The sequence below is a fragment of the Falco rusticolus genome, chromosome 2 (genome assembly GCF_015220075.1).
Source record: "Falco rusticolus isolate bFalRus1 chromosome 2, bFalRus1.pri, whole genome shotgun sequence".
Lineage (NCBI taxonomy): Eukaryota > Metazoa > Chordata > Aves > Falconiformes > Falconidae > Falco > Falco rusticolus.
The window spans coordinates 70,778,813-70,799,653 of record NC_051188.1 but is presented as its reverse complement, the minus strand read 5'-3'; the positions used below and the strand labels follow the sequence as shown (position 1 = coordinate 70,799,653).

The 20,841-nt window shown below is 37.3% G+C and overlaps 1 protein-coding gene across 9 annotated transcripts in view; it reads left to right on the top strand.

Moving 5' to 3' along the window:
* Positions 1-20,841, top strand: part of UBE3A (ubiquitin protein ligase E3A) — a 55,336-nt gene that overhangs the window by 16,756 nt on the left and 17,739 nt on the right. For 3 of the 9 annotated variants that reach the window (XM_037376082.1, XM_037376083.1, XM_037376084.1), the window contains 5 exons: positions 525-671; positions 1,314-1,432; positions 4,880-4,924; positions 15,317-15,627; positions 19,527-20,782. In XM_037376082.1, the coding sequence (XP_037231979.1) occupies positions 1,413-1,432; positions 4,880-4,924; positions 15,317-15,627; positions 19,527-20,782 (1,632 nt within the window). In that variant the 5' untranslated portion in view covers positions 525-671; positions 1,314-1,412. Of the gene's footprint in view, positions 1-524; positions 672-1,313; positions 1,433-2,056; positions 2,138-2,783; positions 2,960-4,879; positions 4,925-15,316; positions 15,628-19,526; positions 20,783-20,841 lie in introns of all 9 variants that reach the window. The other 6 variants (XM_037376085.1, XM_037376086.1, XM_037376087.1 and 3 more) reach the window with 4 other exon arrangements.

Genomic DNA, 20,841 nt, shown 5'->3' with positions numbered 1-20,841 from the left:
TGGCTGAAACATTTATAACTATCTGTGCTTCTCTTGGCGTTTGTATCAAGCTGTTGTGACTGTGGGTGTTGTAGAGACCTGCGGGTGTGCCCTCAGTAGCTCACTAGCCTTTTTGCACCCTGCTTCTGTATGAGGCTTCTGCTGCATGGCAACAAATGTGAGGCTTCATCTGGGTTAGAGCTGCAGGAATAAACTTACCAAATACTGCACAGAGGTCTGTCTTCATAGCTACCTGCTGTTTAGAGAAAGTTAGATAACTTTTTTTATTCACCAAATACAGTAATAACACTTCAATTGTAATCAAAACTTTATGTTAACAAGAAGTGAATAACGCTGTTTGTGATCTGACTGTCCATCAGGCCGTTTTTCTTTACAAACTTTGTCCAGTGCACCTAGGAGCTTGGGTGGGAGAGAGAATGGGGTGAGTTGAGTGTTGAGGGTTATGTTTGGGAATATTTTATCAGTTAACTTTAGTTTAGAGTAGATAATAGCAGTAGGTAAGAGACTAACTGGTTCCTTTTCAGCCATGGAAGTAATCAGCTGGGGTGGTCCCAGGGCGCTCTGGGCAGGAGTATTGCTGAGTGATCATTGGCTGCCACCTGCGTGACAAAGTAAAGGACCAACCCTTCAATTTATACCGGTGGAGCCAGATCACGGGAAACAATTGACAGGTAAAATACACTTTTGAAAATTTAAGGGAGAGGAGAGAGTACATGTGGCGTGAATGGAGCAAAGAACCTAAAAGTTTGGCCACAGGTGGCAAAGATTGCTCCTTTGAAACTTTCACATGGCTTTAGCTTGCTTCGTTTTGGGGAGGGGCATACAGCAAAGTGCAAGTTACATGTTGCTCCCCTGGGAACACAGAGCCTCATTAGGAACCAATATTGAGTTGTAACAGGGAAACAACTAATGGAATTTTATTTTATTTAGAAATTACAGTTTATATTTATGCACATGCTTCCAAATCTTTGAATGCTTGATTTTGGGTGCTTTCTACTGGTCCAAGAGATGGGGTTTGGTTTTGGGAGGGGTTTTTGAGGCTAAAAATAAGTTAATGAATTTTCAAGTTCACCAGTTGAATGTACTGGTTAGTTACTCTAAAAACTTACTTAAGTAAGTAGTTCTGCTTGTTAGTTACTCTATAAATCTTAGAATGTCATTCAAAAATGAATGAATTTTTGTGCAGTAGGTCTTAATCTTGCAGATAAAACAATGTGTAGCATCAATATTGTTCTTGTGTTTTATGATGTTTTAGTGAACTAGCTGAAAATAACTTGTAAGGACTTTTAACTGAATTATTTTTACTTATTTAGAGTTGTTAAGCTTATGCTTAGCCCAGCGTGATACAGGACTGGTGTGACAACTCATTTTTAATCAGTGACTCAAAATTGTGATCACCCTGATGTCACCGAATGGCCACAGCTTGTAAAAGGTAAGCATACGCTTATGTTGTTTCTCAGGATCCTTTTTAGTATATTGTTTATTTTTAAAGTATTTCATTCTGTATGACCTGAAGTGAATTCCATAAGTATTATTAAGGTATATTGTTTATTTAAGATAAGTCAGCTGGCAAAGTTGACTTACCCTCTTGCTTAGAGTTATTTCAAAGCTTACTTACTTGCCTGCTTTTAAAATATGAGCACGGTGGTGGTCCATGGTATCCCTCCTAAGAGCAATGCTATATCTCTTAAGCCTCTGGTGGTTTTTACTGTCATACTGCAATTCTGTATAAATTGTTTAGCATACTTACTGAAGCAAATTGTTAAATTTTTTGGAGTATTTGTCCAGGAGGCTTGATGACATTAAAATTTGTAGGCTTGCATATCTTTACTTTTCTCTCCTAGGGAGGTACAGTGGGGGTAAAAAGGAGTGGCTTGCAGAATGGAGAAGTTGCTCCCTGTGTTACTGGAAGTGAGCCACCATTTGAATTTGCTAGCTCATACTGCAGTATTCAGATTAGCTGGTGTCTTGTGATCAGTATCTATGATTAATTCAAAGCTGAAATTTATAAGAGCATTTGCTCTGAGATTTTCTCTGAACGGAACTCTTGTTTCAGATTTTAGGCGTGATGAAAGGATGTCTTGCCATACTGTATAGTTGCTTTTCAGTACTGTTGCCTGCTCAGAGGAATAACAAGGTATCTTGTTTGTAAACAATTGGGCACTGCAGAGTAAATAGCTTCTCAACAAGCAATTACAATTCCTGTAATTAGATTGATCTTTCACATTGTTTCCATGAGTACTAAAAGCTCATTTTATTTAATGCTTACATTGTCATCTGAGACCTTTTAAAATACGGTTAATAAGTGCAGTAAAAGTTCTGCAAATCATAGTTATTTTAGGTCAGCTTCTGTTGTAAAAAACAATATGCTGAAGGAATTTGATCCCTGTTTTCAGCAGAACGACTTACCTTAGAGGACCAAACCTTTTTTTGACTTAGCTAAGTTTTATTTTTTCTGAACCTTCCTGAAACTTGTTCTTACATTGTCTTGTAGAAGAAACCTTATTTGCAGAATAGCATGTACAGAGCTGCAGTGTCTGTTCAAAGCCCAGATAAAACTCACACAAATGATAAGGATAGGAAAATATTTTGGATATACTGATAGCTGTGTTTACGTGTCTGTACTGCAGATCACTAGGCTACCTTTTTTACATGCTAAGTTTAGATGCCAGTCTGCTCTTTTTCTGTAAATTTTCATACTGCTGTGTATTTTAAAGGCTCAAAGTGATTAATACTCTTGATGTTTTTGTTTTAACACTGCTATTTCACTTGTATTTTCACAGCAACTTAAAGCACTAGTCTTACCCAAAGCTTCATTGTGTTGTATTTCCTATGGCTAAAAGAAAGATAGCAACCGCCTCAAACTTCCAAGCTCTTTGCTCAGTTTCTGAAGTCCTGGATGTGAATAGTGGAGCTAGCCAGTATGAATGTAAACACTCTTCTTTCCAATGCTCCTCAGGTTGTATGGCTTCTAGCACTTACATGTTTGGGTGAATAATTAGGGGAAAAAAAAAAAAGGTTCTTTTCTTTCTAAGTATCTAGTGATTTGGTTTGGTCACTAGAGTTGAAGGGAAATGAGATTTTGATTTGTTTTGCTGTTGAGCATTATTTTTGTCAGCAACTATCTAATCAGTCTTTAATGAGTAAGGAAAGCATCATTTGGAGGGAGTAAATAGATGCCAGATTTTGAGACTGGGTAGTTTTTCTGTTAGGCAGGTATTTGCGTTTTAAGCATGAGTATAAAGTTAGTTTGATAGTAAGTTGAGTTCTGTCCCTAGTGTCAGTTGAATTTTATAACTTAGTGAAATATAAACAAGTAACTTCCTGTGTTCTGCATCAGCTGTCACTGCACATTATCCAGCTAGCCTAGGAATTTTGCCTGCCAGAAATGCTTTCTAGGCACTGGGTCTGTTAATATACTACAGTTTGGTAAAATCCAGAAAGTTGCTAAGATCTTATATGTCAGTAAAGGACTAAGATTTTAGTAAAAGATTTGGAGAACAGTCCAGGATTTAATAGGAGGGACCATCCAGTAAGGTAGTGCAATGAAACATAGGAAAAAAAGGAAATGTTTCAGGCTGCAGGTGGAGATTTCCATTAGTGTTTAGAATAGTATAATAGTCATATAGTAAATAGAGAAATTCCATTCCTACAAGCAATGATTTCCCTGGTAAAGCTATGACAAAACCTGCTTAGCTGTGCTGACTGAAGTCCCCTAGAAAACTCTGTTTAAACCCGCAAAGTGAGTTCTATTTGCAGATTTTAGCTCGCTTCTGTTTTGAGAAAGCTCTGTCATGAAAGGCATTTTTATTCATGTAAGCTACAGAGTTTTACTGCAATAGGCTGTGCTGTATTTCCACTTCTTGTGCAGTGTATCCAGTATATCAGTTCTGGTCAACTGTATCAGAATCTAGACCCATGTCAAGGTTGGATAAGGTTCTTCAGAATATGATTTCAAGGCAGCTTACAGTGATTGAAGTCAAAACTGCTGCATTCGTACTGCCTTGTCTCCTGGCTCATCCAATTACAAGCTGGATCTGGCTACAAACTGACTGGGTAGCAGGAAGTCCCAAAGAGAGGAAAAAATAATCTGCCTAAAGAAAATAATAATCTGTCTAAAAAAATAATAAATTAAATGTTAACTTTTTGAATCAGTGCTCACATAAGGAAGAAGATGGGAAGAAGGAGGAGCTAAACAGCTATAAGTTTAGCCTACTTAATTTAATACGGAACTATACCCCTTAAATTTGTAAATTAAGTCAAGGGGGTTGGCAAGCTGAATACAGGTGCTACTAGGGTGTTCAAAAATGCTAGGCACTAACACCTAATTCTGAATATTACTGGCTGATCTGTTGACTGGAAGGAAGTAAAAGAAAGCTGCCTGTGAGGCTTATGTCCATAAATTCAAGTAAAGCGAGACATGAAATTTGTTTTGAGGTTCTGTTGAGACCTGCTTTTGAGCTGCTGCTTTTTAGAGTCCAATTGTGCAGAGAATAATCTGTTGGTAACAGTTGAGCACTGATAAACCTTGAGTATACATTTTGGTTACAGAAGTGGTTATGAAGAATTAGCCCAGAACTGGTGCACTATACAACCTGAATACAGAAGTACTGCCAGCAGAACTCTTCCCTAATGGCTGCTGTTGTGTAAGCTGTGGGGAAAAAGTGCTGTCTTCCCTAGAGAAATTTGGCTTAACATAAAATCTGACAATATAATTATGAACTGTCTTTCCGAGTTTGGACAAATGTGCAAGCACATAAGAGTCAGTGCTTTTAGTGGCAATAATAAATCATCATCACTTTCCACCTTTCCTAATTCTTCATATTGTAATGACTGAAAGTAACAAAGAATGCTTAAGGTTTTGCATCTGTATTTGCAGATCACCAGGAGAACCTCACTCTGAAAACATTGAAACTAGCCGAATGTAAGTAAATGAATGGATGAGTTTGGTATATCATGTTTTAAAATGTTTTGACCGTATGTAAGTTACTCTTGCACCTATTTAGAAAAAAAAAAAGATGACAAAAGCTGAGCAGAACTGTGGAATTACCTTAGAAAATTTCAAGTTAATAGTTTGCTATGGAAAAATAATTTTAGGCCTCTGTAAAAACTATGTGTGTGTTTTTTGGTTTTTTGGGGTTTTTTTTACTTTTTTTGGAGGGTGAATCGGTTAAAGGGGAAGTTCAGAGGTTTAACGTGAACCAGTAGATGGTAGCATAATACAATGCCAGAGATCTTAAGGCCTATATTCATACTTGACAGTAGGGTGTAATTTCTACCTGCTATTCACTAACATCTTGCATGGGTTTGAAGGCACTTCAGTACTAAGGCACAATGCCTGCTAATACCTGTTGTGGCAGATGAATTGCTGCGCTAAGAGGAAAAAAAAAAGTCTGACAATTTGGCAAATTTATACACTAGTTACTTTTAGAAATGGAAAACTGGACTTCTTTCATTGAAGGGTATTCATGTAGCATCTTGTTCATAGTTTTGAACCTTGTTTTGGTCTGTCTTCATTAGCCTAGAAGCAAAGTTGTGATAGGCTGAAATGTTCATTTCAAATTCAAAAGGGTTGAAGGTATGAGAGGGCATTTTAAAAAAAGAAAAAAGTTATTGAGACTTTATTCTTCTGTGAGTTAGCAAACAAAGATTCTTTTCTAGCTATTCAAACCGTCCTGTTACAGAACTCAAATAGAGAAACTGTAAACTCTGCTTTTCTGACTTACAGCATGAGTTCCAAAATAACAGAGGGAGTGTAGCCCAATGTTAGGGTACTGTCTGAGGCTTCAGAAGATCCGAATTCACTTCTCTTCTGCCACAAACTTCTCTTCTGACCATAAACTGTCTCCTCCACACCCTCCCTCCACGTGGTGTAGGATTTTACACACTGTGGGCTGAATGCCAGTTTCAGAATGTTTTGCAGGCTAGGGACATAGTGTGAATTGCTCAAGGACTTCTCCGCTGTAGCTGCCCAACTTGGGGAGGAGCAAAGCTGAGGTAAGCCCCTCTGCACTGGACTGCATACCTAACCTTAAAAGTGATGAGAAGGAAACAAGGAACGCTTTTCCCATATGTTTTTACCAATTCACTGCAGTGATTCTTGTACTAGGAGGAGCTTTTCTTCTGGGACACTGAATTTGCTTTTCCCTCTCTTACGCCATCTGTTACAGAAGAGCTGTCTGGCTCCCCAGGAGTACAGGTTGCAGGGATCCAGACCTGAGAGGGGACTGGCTGTTGCTATGTGAAAATGTGTTAGAGACAGAGGTTGCAGGGCAAAAACCCTGTCATGATCCCTTCTGCTCCAGCCCCTGCTGCATTGTGTTTTATTGTTCCTGTGGCAAGTTGAGTTGAGTTCTTTTGTTTTCCTGGCCTAGCCAAAGGGGGGAAATCAGGCTGTAGACTGGAGGTAGTCCACTCTGGATATTGGCAGTTGGACTCGTAAGGAAAGATGTGTCAGAAACAAGCAACTTGATGGCTGTGAAGCAAACACTCTGTATGGAAGGCAGTACAATTTTTTCCTTCTAGCAGTCTGACAATTCTTTTTTTGTGCGTATATTTTGTCCTCCTTGAAACTGAACCTGAAAAAATAATCTACAATAGCAAGGTTTTCTGTGTGAAAGCTTAATGGGATTTTTTTTTGGTGGTTTGGAGTTTTTTGGGGTTTGTTTTTGTCAGTGTTTTTTTTTGTTGGGTTTTTTTTTTCTGCAGCGTGATCAAGAGTTGCCCTGACTAGGTAGATTTTGGGTGTCTGTCTAAAATAGATGTAAGTCAGTCAAGCTGTAGGGATTCCTGTGTTTTGAGTAGTAGCTAAACAGTATTAATGCATGTTATACTTGCAAAACTAGATTTTTTAAAACTGTATCACAATGTGATGTGTACATCACCTACAGAGAATTTCTGCAATCATGCTGTAAGGTGGAATGGCAGGCTGAGTAATACATTGTGACCTGCAAGCCTACTGTGTAGCTAAAATAGTTACTATGTTAGTTACATGCCTATAATTCGTTATTAAATGTGGGATTTCTATGAAGTGTTAAGTTATTTACACAATGAATGGTTAATTTGGTTTTACTCTGGTTGGCTGATACAATTGCTTCATTTGTTTCCCTGTTTTGCATTGCAAAGCTTTATACCAAGAGCCTAGTCAGGTATGTTTCACAAGTGTGAATTAAAAATAATCTACTCCTTCAGACTGTTATGCAGCAAGTTCTTCAATGGATAAGTCTTAATTATCTCAAATTTTTCAAGTCCTGGCTCTGTGTGATGAACATATTGGTGCTAGCTCATAGTTAGGTGTCTTTTTTTTCCTTACATTTGTCCAAGTCTTTGAATTTTTAAGATCAGCATCTCCTCCTGTCTGGTCCTGTCACAGGTTTGCGTTAATTTTCAGATTCAATTAGTATTACTTTTTTAAAACCTCTTTAGCACTAAATTACATAACTTGTTTAACAATAACTTGACTACTTATCAGTGTGTGTATTTTTACTGTACATATTGTATGTTGTCACACATCAAGGCAAAGGTTTGGGTATTTTGACATGATGGCTTTCTGTGCATTCATCTTCTGGTTTTGGAGGATGGGATGCTTTGTGATTTTGAAATTTCTCTCTCTCTTTCTAAAGTCGTTGAACACCCACCCCTCCCATTTGAAGTCTTGTTGCAGTTATAGTTGATGAATAGTGACCTCACATTGGAGTAGATTTGATAGCTGGTTTGTTTCCCTTGAAAGAATGGAAAAATAAAAACTCTGCAGCAGCCTCAAAACATGCCAGAAAACCAAATTACAACCATTGCAAATGAATACTTGTACAGTTACTGTACATGTGTTTAATGATACATACTTTCAGATGCCTTCCTAGAATAGAATGCCTTACTTTCCTCAAGGCTGAAAACACAGGTGGGTTTGCATAACATAACCACAGGACACTGATTGTGGCCTCAAACCTTGTCACATATAGGTATTTTTTGTGGCATTTGCTGGTGGTTTTATCACCATTATTGGGAGGAAAAGATACAGGAAGTATCATTATCTACACCTGCAGCCTTGTACTCTGTTACACTGTGATCTGTCTAGGCTGAACTACAGAATTTCTTCTCAGAGCCCCTTGCAATGCATCATTTGGCCAGGCAGTGATTCCTTTGAGGAAACTTCACCGCTAATATGACTGCATTGACTCTACTCAAGAATTATTACTTTTTTAAATTTAGCAACTGCTTAAGTTAGAATTAAGTGTCTGTTTTACCTTTGCTTCCAAGAGCAAAAGCACAGTAAGATAAATAGACTGAATTTTATAATGATTTGAAAGAAAAGGAATTCCAGTTGTTGCACTAGAAAATGTAACTGAAGCAAATGTATTACAAACCTTGGTTCCCATGGAGCTTGTTGGATGCTGTAAATTTACCAGTTAAAAATAAACAAAATGAAAGCTTAAAGAGTAGATATTTCTCTCTGGAGGTGTCTAATCCACAAATGCTGGACTATTCTTAAACTGGAAGCTCAGGTGTTTAAGTCTCTGATCAGTATTATTTGCACTTAGTTTCTGTGTGATCATGGTCGTCATTCTAGGGCTGTGTCGTGGAGAATGAAGACATCGCAAAAGAACACTGCCATGAAAGCCTAACAAAAGAAGTGTTCTGGAGTTTTTAATAACTTGAAAACAGTGGTGTGATTGCCCCTTTCCTGTACTTGGCCTCTTCTCTTCCAGGTTGTACAAAGAGAATACAGGGTTGATCAGCATTTAGGTCTCTGCAGGTCAGTCTTACAAGTTGCAATGGTCAGTCCTCTTACATGAGTGTCATGCTTTCTACTGCAATACTCCAGTGGTCCAGAAGTAGACAATCAGAATCAGTGGCCTCAAGTTACTGTCTGTATCTTTAATATTATCTCTGCAGTGAGATATCAAATCTCCTTTCTTTGGATGGCCTGCTGGTCAGAATATAGTGTATAAATTCCATACTTGACAAATTTAAGCTTGCTCAGTAGAGCACAACTTGAAGTTTAATTGTACTTGCTTGAGTGGTAGGACTTCTTTAACCAAGGGAAAACAACATGGAAGGTACTAAAGAATATGGGTTTTGCTTAAATATTGATAAATATTATTTGTTTTGTCCTGAATATAAAAGACACTGAAGGATTTCTCCAAGTATGTGAAGTCACTGTAATTTCATTTCTTTCCAATAAAGACAAAGCTGGTCTTACTGTGGCCTCACAGCCACTACAGAGTAGTAGAGTTTTGGACTCCTTGCTTGATAATTTAGAACAGAATTTGGAGAACTGTTGAAATGTTTTGTGTGGTTAGACATATCATGATATACTCTTTAGAAGTTTAATAGCTGGTAACAATTACATACATTTTCTTTTCTTTAAAATATTAAGAATAACAAATCTGTTCAGTGAGCGTAAGATGCTTTGAGTTTAGTCAGTCCTAAACTTAGTAGTAAGTTTATTTCAGCAGTAATTCAAGTTACTTTTCTTTGTAGTTAAATAAATTTATGGCCTTATTTTATGAAGGCTGTATTTCTCCCCGCCTTTTCAAAAGGCACTGATTCTGAAAACGTGAGCATGGTATTTAATAATCAAGTATGCCTACAGTCATTACCATTTACATATGTTGATAGCTTACAATAATTGCCTAATAATTGTTTCCCTGTAATCAGTTATTTAGTGGCTTCAGGCCTGTAGTTATGTTTGGTTGGTTGGGGGGCGGGGGCAGGATTTCTCCTGAAATTGCTTGGGTTGAAAAGCCAGGGTATATTTGACGCGTTATTCATCTCAATTTTATGGCTAATCGAGAATGTTGGAGGGATCACATGGGTGACAGGGCAATGCTTTCCTTCTTAAGAAGGACAGGTAGGAACCAGGGTATGAAACCAGTTGGCCTGTGGAATGACATTACAGAGTCCTGGAGCTAACAACCTGACGAGGAAAGCGCAGTAATGAAGGATGTTTTCCTAATAGGACTGTAGCAAGGTAGTTTGTGAGTCAAGACTGAGATACGTGCTGTGTTCTCGACCCCTGTCTCTAGCTCTCTTTGTGCATTGCTACGTAAAGCCAGTACAACTCTTCTGTTCTCAGGTTCGCCCTTCCTGAGGAAGTGCCATGACTGACTTTATCAGTACATGATGTTCCCAGAGGCACAGTAGATCTGGAGTATGTGGTGGGGAGATTGGTCTCTTGAGTGAAAACACTACAGTCCAAGGGGCTTCATGGTCTACACACCAGCTGTTGGGGTCTACCATACTGGAAAGAACGAGGTTTAGGAAATGCAGGCTGCATGTGCATTTGCCAGCATACGTTCACTGGGGTGCCAGAGGCTGAGGTGGGCAGAAAGTGTTGCAGCACTGCTGGAACAGAGTGCTCAGCTCCAGCTCTGGGTGGAGTGTTTGGCAGTGGCGTGTGCAGGCCACTTCAGAAGGGTCTGTGTGGGCAGTGCTTTTACTGGAAGCTTGTCTTCTGTAGCACTGCTGTTCTTAGTCTGACTAAACAGAAGCAGGAAACCAACATGCAAGGTTTGAAACTGAAACTCTCAGAAAACAGTATTTAACTTCACAAAGATGTCCATCCATAACCTATATTTTCTTTAAAGTTTTTGATCTGCTGGTCATCTTGCTTCCAAAGTGTAGTATAATTGTTGCAGGTGTGTAAGTCTCTATGCTCCTGTCTGTTAAGCCATATACTGAAGATGTTTTGCTATTAGTACTAAAAGAACTGTTGCCTGTTTTCTTCCTATCCAAAAGACAAACATAATTTTTCCTCTAGTTTCCATGCACATTAATACTTCTGGTGTTTTTTTTGCATTAAGAAAGAAAACAGCTTATGAATGTTTTGGCACTTCTGAATTACTAGCAGTTTTTTTAAAACAGGCTGTTGTAAATTTCCACTTACTAAAATTTGCCATTGTGGAGCAATGTGAGACGTCTGTGTAGAAATAACAAAAGTAGCTGTGTCCCAAGCAGAAACAATTCAGAAATATTTTATACTGATATTTCTAGACAAGTATGAAACTTTCATACATATTTTTAAAATTTAGGTAAACTTGAAGCAAAAATGATGCATTTATACGGATATTTTTAGCTTCAGGCAAGTTTTGAAACTTAGATGAAAAATCTTTGCTTTGTAGGTGGACTTTAAGGAATTATATACTTCAGCTGTTTCTAAAATTCTTTAAATGCTTAAACTTCTGATTTTCTCTGTTACAAAAATTTTCTTTATGTAGCATTTCTCTGTATTTAGTATAAAATAAAAAAAATGAGAAATGCAAATTAGGTGCTGTTACACAGGAACTTGTGAACCAGTGCATGCAATCTCTTGTTTTATATAGGTTTTAGACATTCAAAAATGACTTTATGATATAAAATGCAGCCCAGTGCACCTTTGCCTAAGTATCTAGAAAGGCAGAGGCTCAGTGGTGCACACTTCTAGTGATACTGCAGTTTTGGCAGCATTTAAATTACAAATGCGAAGTACTTATTATCTGGCTTTTTATTGGTTAAAGAACAATCTAAAAGCCTAAAGGCGTTCTTTTTTCTTTAAGTACTACAAAAGTGAGTGAATACTGATTTATTTTTAAATATAAAAATCTGCTTGTGAAATTGTTGGACTTTGGGAAAGGAAGATGACATCGATTTTATGTGCCTCTCCTCACTGAAGTGGTGTGTCTTGCTTGAGGAGGTTGTGCAAGGCCCACTGTGTGGGAAGTTACCCTTAAGGCATAAGGATATGCCTGTGGTATGTCTGTGAACTGTTTACAACTGCACCTACACCCATGCAGTTTCATACTTGGATGTACAACAGCAGTGTGAGTCCTTGCAAACATATATGCAAGTCAGTCACTGTAGCCTTAACTACACTAGGCATCTGTGTGCTAATGTACAGTAAACCAGTCACTGAGTTTGTAAGGGGCAAGTTATTCCTCACTGGAACCCTATACAGGAACTTAAAGGGAGCTGCAGTCTTCACTGTGTAGCAGGAGCTAAGAATAGAGAGGGGGTTTGTGTTACCTCTCTTGGTGAAGTTTTAATGCCTAAGGCTAAAAATTTAAGTTTTCTGCATACTAAATGAGAAAGGGAATGTGAAAAGAGATCAAGCTTTCACCTCTGGAGAACGTAGAAGGTATGCTACGTTTTTTTTCTGGATAATATAGGAAATGTGTGCTTTTGGCACTGGACAGTGACAATAATTCCTCAATTACCCCCGTGGGAATGTGGTATGGAATATCTTACTGTTCTGTAACATCACTCATTGCCTTACTTGGAACTGCATTCTCTGTAAATGCTTTCATGGGTGGATCTTGGTAAAGGTAGCTCTTATGGAAGGCTCAGTAAATTCTGTTCTACCTTCTGTCTGTATCCTCACTTTTAAGTCTCCACCTTTTCTGTTTATTTAAATAGTTTATCTGAGGCCATGTCAAAAGTCTGTGGAATAGCCATCAGGAAGAGATGGAGGGAATTTCTAGTACTGTTGTATTCTAATACTGTTGTACACTATTGTTAGCTTCCATAGTTGCTTTAAAAAAAAATAAATTCTAACTTTCAGTCAGACCTACCATCTCTAATACAATTTCACAGCACTTAATGCATCTACGGCCATGAGTCAAAATTTAAAATTTTTGTAGAAACATCATTATTATAGGCATGATACAGTTTGAGAAGTAATTGGTAGTTAGATATTGGAAGCAAAAAAATATTGAGGTCCTCAGAATTTAACTGATAGACAAGTCTAAGCTTAGCTTTGTCTCTTGGTGTCTCAGATATGACTTGGTTAAAGTGGAGTATTGTTTAATATAATAAAATGCCTTGTTAATATATCAGTGTTTATACATTGAAACTTTACTCAAACTAGTTATTACATAAGCTAGAAAGGTGCGCATGCCTCTAAGACTTAACAATTTCTCCCATTTGAAAATATAAGTTCTTGCTTATGGAATTGGTCAGCTTTTCACAATCTATTTAATCTGATTAACAACTCTAGATGCTTTAAGTAAATCAATAAATACACACACACACCCCTAATATATATACACTTAGAAAAGCAGTGAGAAATAATCCATATAACATTTGTAGGTGTATTTCATGGGTCAGAAGATTATAGTAAAAAACTTGTGATCTACCTGTAGACTGCAATGGAGAAATAAAGATCAAAGGAAAACGTGATGAGGAAAATGATAGCGTGTATATGAAATAACTGCCATTTCCACATGCGCTGTGGAAAACACGATCAGTGAGAGAGAGGGAAGAAAATTAAAGGAACAGTAATTTTCAACTTCAGTTGGAAAGAGCTTTCATGAAGGCATCAAAAGTAATGCATAGGAGAGACTGCAAGAGGAGTAAATAAGGAGCATGTTAGTGAGACAGCTGGCCATAGCTCAGGTGTAAGAGTTCAATATTAACCAAGAAAGACTTTCACATGATCTACTTATCTGCCTACAAATGACAATATTTTACACTCTAAATCTGAAGGTCTGAAATATGAAGTCTTGGCATTCAGAAATAGAAGTCTATGAGATCATGTACTGGTCTAAGCTGTATTAAAACACTTGGTTTTTTAAAGCCTCTATACTAAAAGCTGAAGTATGAAAGACATTAAAAAAACCCTTACATTTTTATATGCATGTGAAAAGAGGCAGGTTTTCCTAAGTCTACATATAAAAAAGTTGGGGAGGGTAGAACTCTTTCCTTGGATCAGAATACAGCTATTCCCTGTTTATACAGCAGTGATTTTGATGGTATTGCTCATACTGCTTTTTCATTTATTTTTTTTTATGGGCTTCCACCTCTGTCTCAAGGTGCCAGGGAAAGCTTTCTCTTCAATTTTTTTGTCTTTGAATGCACTGAGGCATTTGGAAGGTCAGGTAGACATTGAGGTAATGGTTTTCTTTGTAAGAACTGTTTTCTTCTCTAGAATCATGACATCTTGAAGGGTGAAAAGGAAGGAGCATAGGTGAAAATTGCTGAATAATATACACGTCAATAGTTACTTTCAGAACTTGAGGATATTTTCCCTTCTGAAGCAGCTGCTTTGAAACTCGTTTTAACACTTAACTAGCCAGTATTAACAGCTAGCTGCCGAGTAGTACCAGAGGGTACTGAAGTAGCACTTCAGTTCTCACATACTTGTTCTATGCAGAATGTGTACATACACTGACGTCAGAAAAGGCAACTTGAAGTTAATATCACAATTTCTGATGGGAAATCTTGTTTCCCGTGTTTTAATCTTTATAATGCTATATCACTAAAGTTAGGTAAAAAGCCTGCATGTTACAACTAATCAGAATGTTTGTAAAGTTTCATAGTTGATATTTTTCATTAATAACTTCCCTTAATTTAAGTGAAGGTTTGGGGGTTTCTTTCCAAAATGCAATCAAATATGGTGCTCTTGGTGCTGCACTCAGCTTCTTCTGTCCCAGTTACCTGCAGCTTTACAGCAATTTCTTTACCATTTGCATGTTTTTGTAAAAGTCTGTGACCTTATTAATTGGCCAATTAAATTTTTCGTGTGTGTATATATAGTACTGAGCACACTGACTTGTATAGCAATACAGTTGTAATTCCTCAAAATACACACTTGCCATGTATAATTGCAGGAGAAAGGGAGCTCTTTTTTTTTTTTTTTTAGTGAACTATACACCTTATTAAGCTGAGGAGAGATATATTTAGCCTTGAGCTCATCTGTGATCATTGTTTTGTCATCAGTTTAATTAACCAAGGAATATTTTTTTTTCCTACAGATTTAAACAGACTAAATATCTGATCACTTAGTCATCTGGAATCTGGTAGTGAGTGGAAAAAAAAAAAGTTTAGAATTCTGAAGGGTTTATATCCTATCAGTGTAGTATTGATAGTATTACTAAGAAAATGTCTGGATCATTTGTATTTCGTGCCTTTTCCCTCTGTCAGTGGCAACCATACCTCAGTACTATACATCAGACTCAATCACCTGTATGAATCCAGTTCTGTTTCATTTGCAGCCTTGCTTTGCATCTAAATTCCTCTCTTTTTCAGTGACAATAGAGATTGTTCAGAACTGAAAAAGATTCTATACACTGTAACACTAGAATGTAAAGCTAAAAACTGTGCATAAACAGGATTTACCTTTCACTTACGTAGGACCCACAAATTAAATTGCGAGTTAAATATATTTGCATTTGTCAAGATGAGAATCCTGCATTTAAAAAAAATCTCCTGATGTGTCCTCTCTGACACAGAAATCTTGTGTTTCAGTGCCTGACTAATCTCTGCCTTGCTGATGCTTTTGAATGAGCTTTTTATATGAAAGCTCTACTAATCCTTGTACTTACTGTTTGAATGTTTGCTACAGGAAGCGAGCAGCTGCAAAGCATCTAATAGAGCGCTACTACCACCAGTTAACTGAGGGCTGTGGAAATGAAGCCTGCACGAATGAATTTTGTGCTTCCTGTCCAACTTTTCTCCGTATGGATAACAATGCAGCAGCCATTAAGGCCCTCGAGCTTTATAAGATTAATGCAAAACTCTGTGATCCTCATCCCTCCAAGAAAGGAACAAGCTCAGCTTACCTAGAAAACAATTCCAAAGGTGCCCATAACAATTCCTGCACTGACAGAAAAATGAACAAGAAGGAAATGCAAGGCCCAAGAGATGACTTTAAAGGTAAGATGTTATTTTAGAATTTTCCTAAAATAAAATAATTTAATATGCACAAGTATAACCCTGTAGAATTCACTGTGGTGGTGTTCTGCTGATGACTTCAGTAAAATACAATGCAGGCAATGAAATATTTTACTGTGGATTCTGAAAAATGGCTTGATTAATGCTGAACGCTGATTCCAAATCTGGATCTTTATCAAATCTCTGTTAAGATTCATGTGCATTTGTTGTTTTCTAAGATTACTGGCTTTGCGAATATGGAGAGGTTTTTTAAATGCTGTTGTATGACTGCTTTAGTTTTGCTTATTTTGTAACTCTTATGTAGTTAATGAGTTATAAAAGTTATACTTTATCTAATTCTGAATTCTATATTAAGAAAATTAATAGAGGAACAAAAAATGATATACAGTGGATGATGGGCAGTACATTTACCAAACTAAAAAAGTTTAAGCAAAGTGATTTCTAAGCCAGTGCACAAAAGTGAAATACTGTTCTGTATGTCTTTTCTAACTTCTGTTTAGCTTTTCTGACTTTCTTGTAGTATGTATTTACTGTTTAATAATAATCTTGGTTGTCACCAAAACCTGTGGTGCAAATGGAAATCACAAGCTAAATGAAATCAAAGCCATTAACCTTTGAGCAGACCGTTTTTAAGTATTGTTGCAATAAATGGTATAAACATAGAACTTCAGATTCTTTCAGTTTAGCTAAAGAAGGTGAAACTGCTTACTGCAAAGAATTAAAAAGCCCCACAGAATCAGCAATAAAACATAACACTGTTATAAGAGACCTAAGATGCTCCAGTCAATAACCTGCATCAGTTTGTTCTTTATCTGATGCAAGGTTAAATTTGTCCCCAAATTATTTATGACCTGAGTAAGCAAGGAGGCAAACAGTATGGAAGGGAAAGGGGAGTCGGTGTACTGTTAGATGGGCAAGAGGCACATTATGTCTTTTGTGCTTTGTCCCTTGATTTTGTGTATTTTTAATGGAGATGCGTACATACAGAATTTATCTCCTTCCCTCTGACCCTGCTGTCCTCTCTCCCCAAGATAGATATCTAAGAGTCTTCTCAAACTGTCTCCAGAGACAGTCTGTTGTGTAAAATAATGACTCAGACTTCATCTGTCACAGCATCGCAGGTATTGACCTGTCTTTGTAGCTGTATAGACAAAGAGCATTAATGCATTCTTAAAGACCTTTGAGACTCTTGGTTACCTTTTGGAATTGGATGATGTCTAAGGAGTGTGGTACACTGAAAGTCTTTAAGGTTCATCTACAGCAACAGTTACTGGGAAAACTGCAGTTACGTTTAAGAAAGCCAAGGAACAGGATGTGTAGCTTGCTTTTATGCTTGACATAGGATTGAAAATTCTAAATAAATTGAAAGAAATGCCCTTCAGAAAGAATTGTTTGAATTACTTTTCTGTAGTGCTAAGCTCTAAGACTATTGGGAAAACTTACCTGGGTCCATTGTCAGCATCTCAGTAATATCTTAGATGGCAGTCCAAAAAGAGGAAGCAAATAGAGAAATTGCAAATATATGAAAAGCAAAGGTTACAGATGTAGTCATATATATGAGAACACCATTTCAAAATCAATGTTATAATTACCTGGGAAGCTATTTTCAACTGATCACAAAAACATTAAATTGGGAACAGAGAATGTCAGTGGACAGGCAGTGAGCACACAATCGTAACAAAGCTTCCCTAAGAGATAATGAAAATATTATTAATAAGTTTGCTAATTAGGGAGTGTGTTGGTGATATATAGATCACATGCAACCTTTTTCTCACTTAAGAATTACTGCTAAAGCTTGATTTTGTGGATGGATTCATCATGAAGTATTACTGAGAACAAGGTCTGAGAGGAGATAAGTTTACTTTGCTGGATCACTTAGTAGCAGTAGAAAGGGTAAGAGGAGAGGGCATGTAAAAGCAAAAGCTTACATGTTCAGACACAACTCAGCAAAAATTTACTTGAGTTAGAAGAACGCTTCACTTAACGTTTTGTCTTTCTGCAGCTGTTCTAATTGCTGTAAAGTAAAAATGGGGCAGACCCTTATGGCAGCTCAATTAGAGGATGGTCACAGGATATGACTCAAAACTTAATGAAACTGCTGATGGTAATACTAAATGTTTTAACTGGAAATAGTACATGGTTAACTCCTTAAATACTAAAACCTTTGAAAGATTGACTGGGGTATTCCTGCTGTAAGTATGGACATCTGAAATGTGTTGTCCTGTTAGCGTCAACTTTTGCTGATAATTCTTATGCTATGAATAACGTCTGCAGTCCAGAGTCAGTGAACTTGGTGCTGTGGCTCTCATTTTGAGGAGCTATGGTGTGTAACAGCATCTGTATTGGCAGTTACACTTCTTTTAGGCAGGTTTGCTTCTTGAGCATGCATTAGGGCAGATAAAAATAGGAGATGTTGCACAAAGCTTGAATCGTTTCATAATATTTTAAATGCTGTTGTTTCTTTAAGAGGACAGATTTTAATTTTGAAACTTTTTCACTGTCTTCAGATTGGTTAGAAGTCAACCTCAGCAGCATGACATAAGCTTAATCTTTCCTGTGTTATATGTGCTCTAAAAATGGCTTGGGGCTCTGTGGAAAATCAATGGGTTGTCTGTCTTTGCATCATTTAGTTTGTATTTTTTAACTGAACGATTGCTTGGAATGAATGTTAGTGTAGGCAATCACATTTCAAAATACTTTTAACATATAACTGTCTTTATTAAAATGATACACTTCCTTCTTTCTGCAGGGGTACTTGTGCCAGCATTGTTGGTGAACACAGTGCTGTGATGTGTGTGGTTTTAGATCTCCAGAGATGCTGTTAAACAGATTCAGTTTTAGCTCTAAATTATGTGTCAGTTCAGAAGAATCTGCTTAACCTAGAACACCTTTTCGGGGTCTGATCATGTGGTAATCCTACTCCAAATAATCACTTGATGTGAAAGCATCTGTGGATTCTCTTTGAGAAGTAGCATAGAAAGCTATAAATAATGTTTTCTCCTTCTCTTTTCTAAAGAGAAAGGAAGATTCCAAATAACAAATGGACCACCAGATGACTTCATATCAGGGGTCTGCAGGTACAGGGGAACAGACAGGTATTTGGAGCCCATGCAGATGATATATGTAAAGCAGCTTGTTCATCTGAATAGCACATTGATGAGTATACTCAAGTTGTTTATCTGTGAGGCCTGATGTACAAAGAAATAACCCATATGCCCAACTGAGTGTGTAATTTAGAGGGCAGTGTAAATTTCTGAGCATGTTTTTGGGAGGATTTTCAGGCATCAGTTTTTATACTAAACAGTTGCAGAAAGCATTAAAGATAGAAATAAGAAATCTTACTTTCCCATTAATATACAAAACAAATTACTGAATTCTTTCTTCAAGACCTGTTTTTAAGGTTTTTAAGCGGGGGGGGGGGGGGGCGCGCAGGGCGCGCGGCACAGTGTATGAAGTCCATATGCTATATTTGAAAAGAGGTTGATACAGTTTACTTTGTGTATAGTTGCTTGCACATTAACTATGCAGATTTACCAGAAGACTCATTAAATCCTTTAAACATCTTACTGATTGATTTAATTGCTCTTGTTCAGATGATAGAATACTGTTAACTTCCAAATACAGTTAATTGGCTGCAAAACACTTTTACCATTGAGCATGTTCTCTGGTCAACATCTATGAATAATGTATTTTACAAAATCATAATGAATGAAATCATGTTTCTTCATGCTAATGAAATTATAAAGTATGTCTTGAATTTATCCAGCATTGACACTGTTTTTCCAGTGTTAATGATGATACGATACACAGATGTCTTGAGCAAATTAGAAGTATTTTTTAAATTTTTAACTTAATGAAATTAATACGTTATGTTTTTATAGATGTAACTTTTCTAACAGAAGACAAGATATATGAAATTCTTGAACTATGTCGAGAGAAAGAGGATTATTCCCCTTTAATCCGGGTGATTGGGAGAGTATTTTCTAGTGCTGAAGCATTGGTACAGAGTTTCCGAAAAGCCAAGCAGCACACCAAGGAGGAGCTCAAGTCCCTTCAAGGAAAGGATGAAGACAAAGATGAAGATGAAAAGGAAAAAGCTGCCTGTTCGGCTGCTGCTATGGAAGAAGATTCAGGTGCATCGTCATCTTCATCGTCAAGAATAGGTGATAACACGCAGGGAGATAATAACCTCCAAAAACTAGGCCCGGATGAAGTGTCTGTAGATATTGAAGCAGTCAGACGGGTCTATGATAGATTACTTTCTAATGAAAAAATAGAAACTGCCTTTTTAAATGCACTCGTGTACTTGTCACCTAATGTGGAATGTGACTTGACTTACCATAATGTGTACTCTCGGGATCCTAACTATCTGAATTTGTTTATTATCGTTATGGAGAATGGCAATCTTCATAGCCCAGAATATCTGGAAATGGCTCTACCATTGTTTTGCAAAGCAATGAGCAAACTACCCCTTGCAGCTCAAGCAAAACTGGTCAGATTGTGGTCTAAGTACAGAGCAGACCAGATTCGGAGAATGATGGAAACATTTCAGCAGCTTATTACTTACAAAGTCATAAGCAACGAGTTCAATAGTCGTAACCTAGTGAATGATGATGATGCTGTTGTTGCTGCTTCAAAGTGCTTGAAAATGGTTTACTATGCAAATGTAGTAGGAGGGGATGTGGACACAGATCATAACGAGGAAGAAGATGAAGAACCTATCCCAGAATCAAGTGAACTAACTCTTCAAGAGCTGTTGGGTGAGGAAAGAAGAAATAAAAAAGGTCCTCGTGTGGACCCACTGGAAACTGAACTTGGTGTTAAAACTATAGATTGCAGAAAACCACTTATCCCTTTTGAAGAATTTATTAATGAACCACTGAATGATGTTCTAGAAATGGACAAAGACTACACTTTCTTCAAAGTAGAAACAGAAAATAAATTCTCTTTTATGACCTGCCCCTTCATATTGAATGCTGTTACCAAGAACCTGGGATTGTATTATGACAATAGAATCCGGATGTACAGTGAAAGACGCATAACTGTGCTCTACAGCTTAGTTCAAGGACAGCAGCTCAACCCCTATTTGCGACTTAAAGTGAGACGTGATCACATCATAGATGATGCGCTCGTCCGGGTAAGTCACACAGTAACATGGATTTTAAGTTTGTTGGTTCTGTCTAGTTCAAACTATGT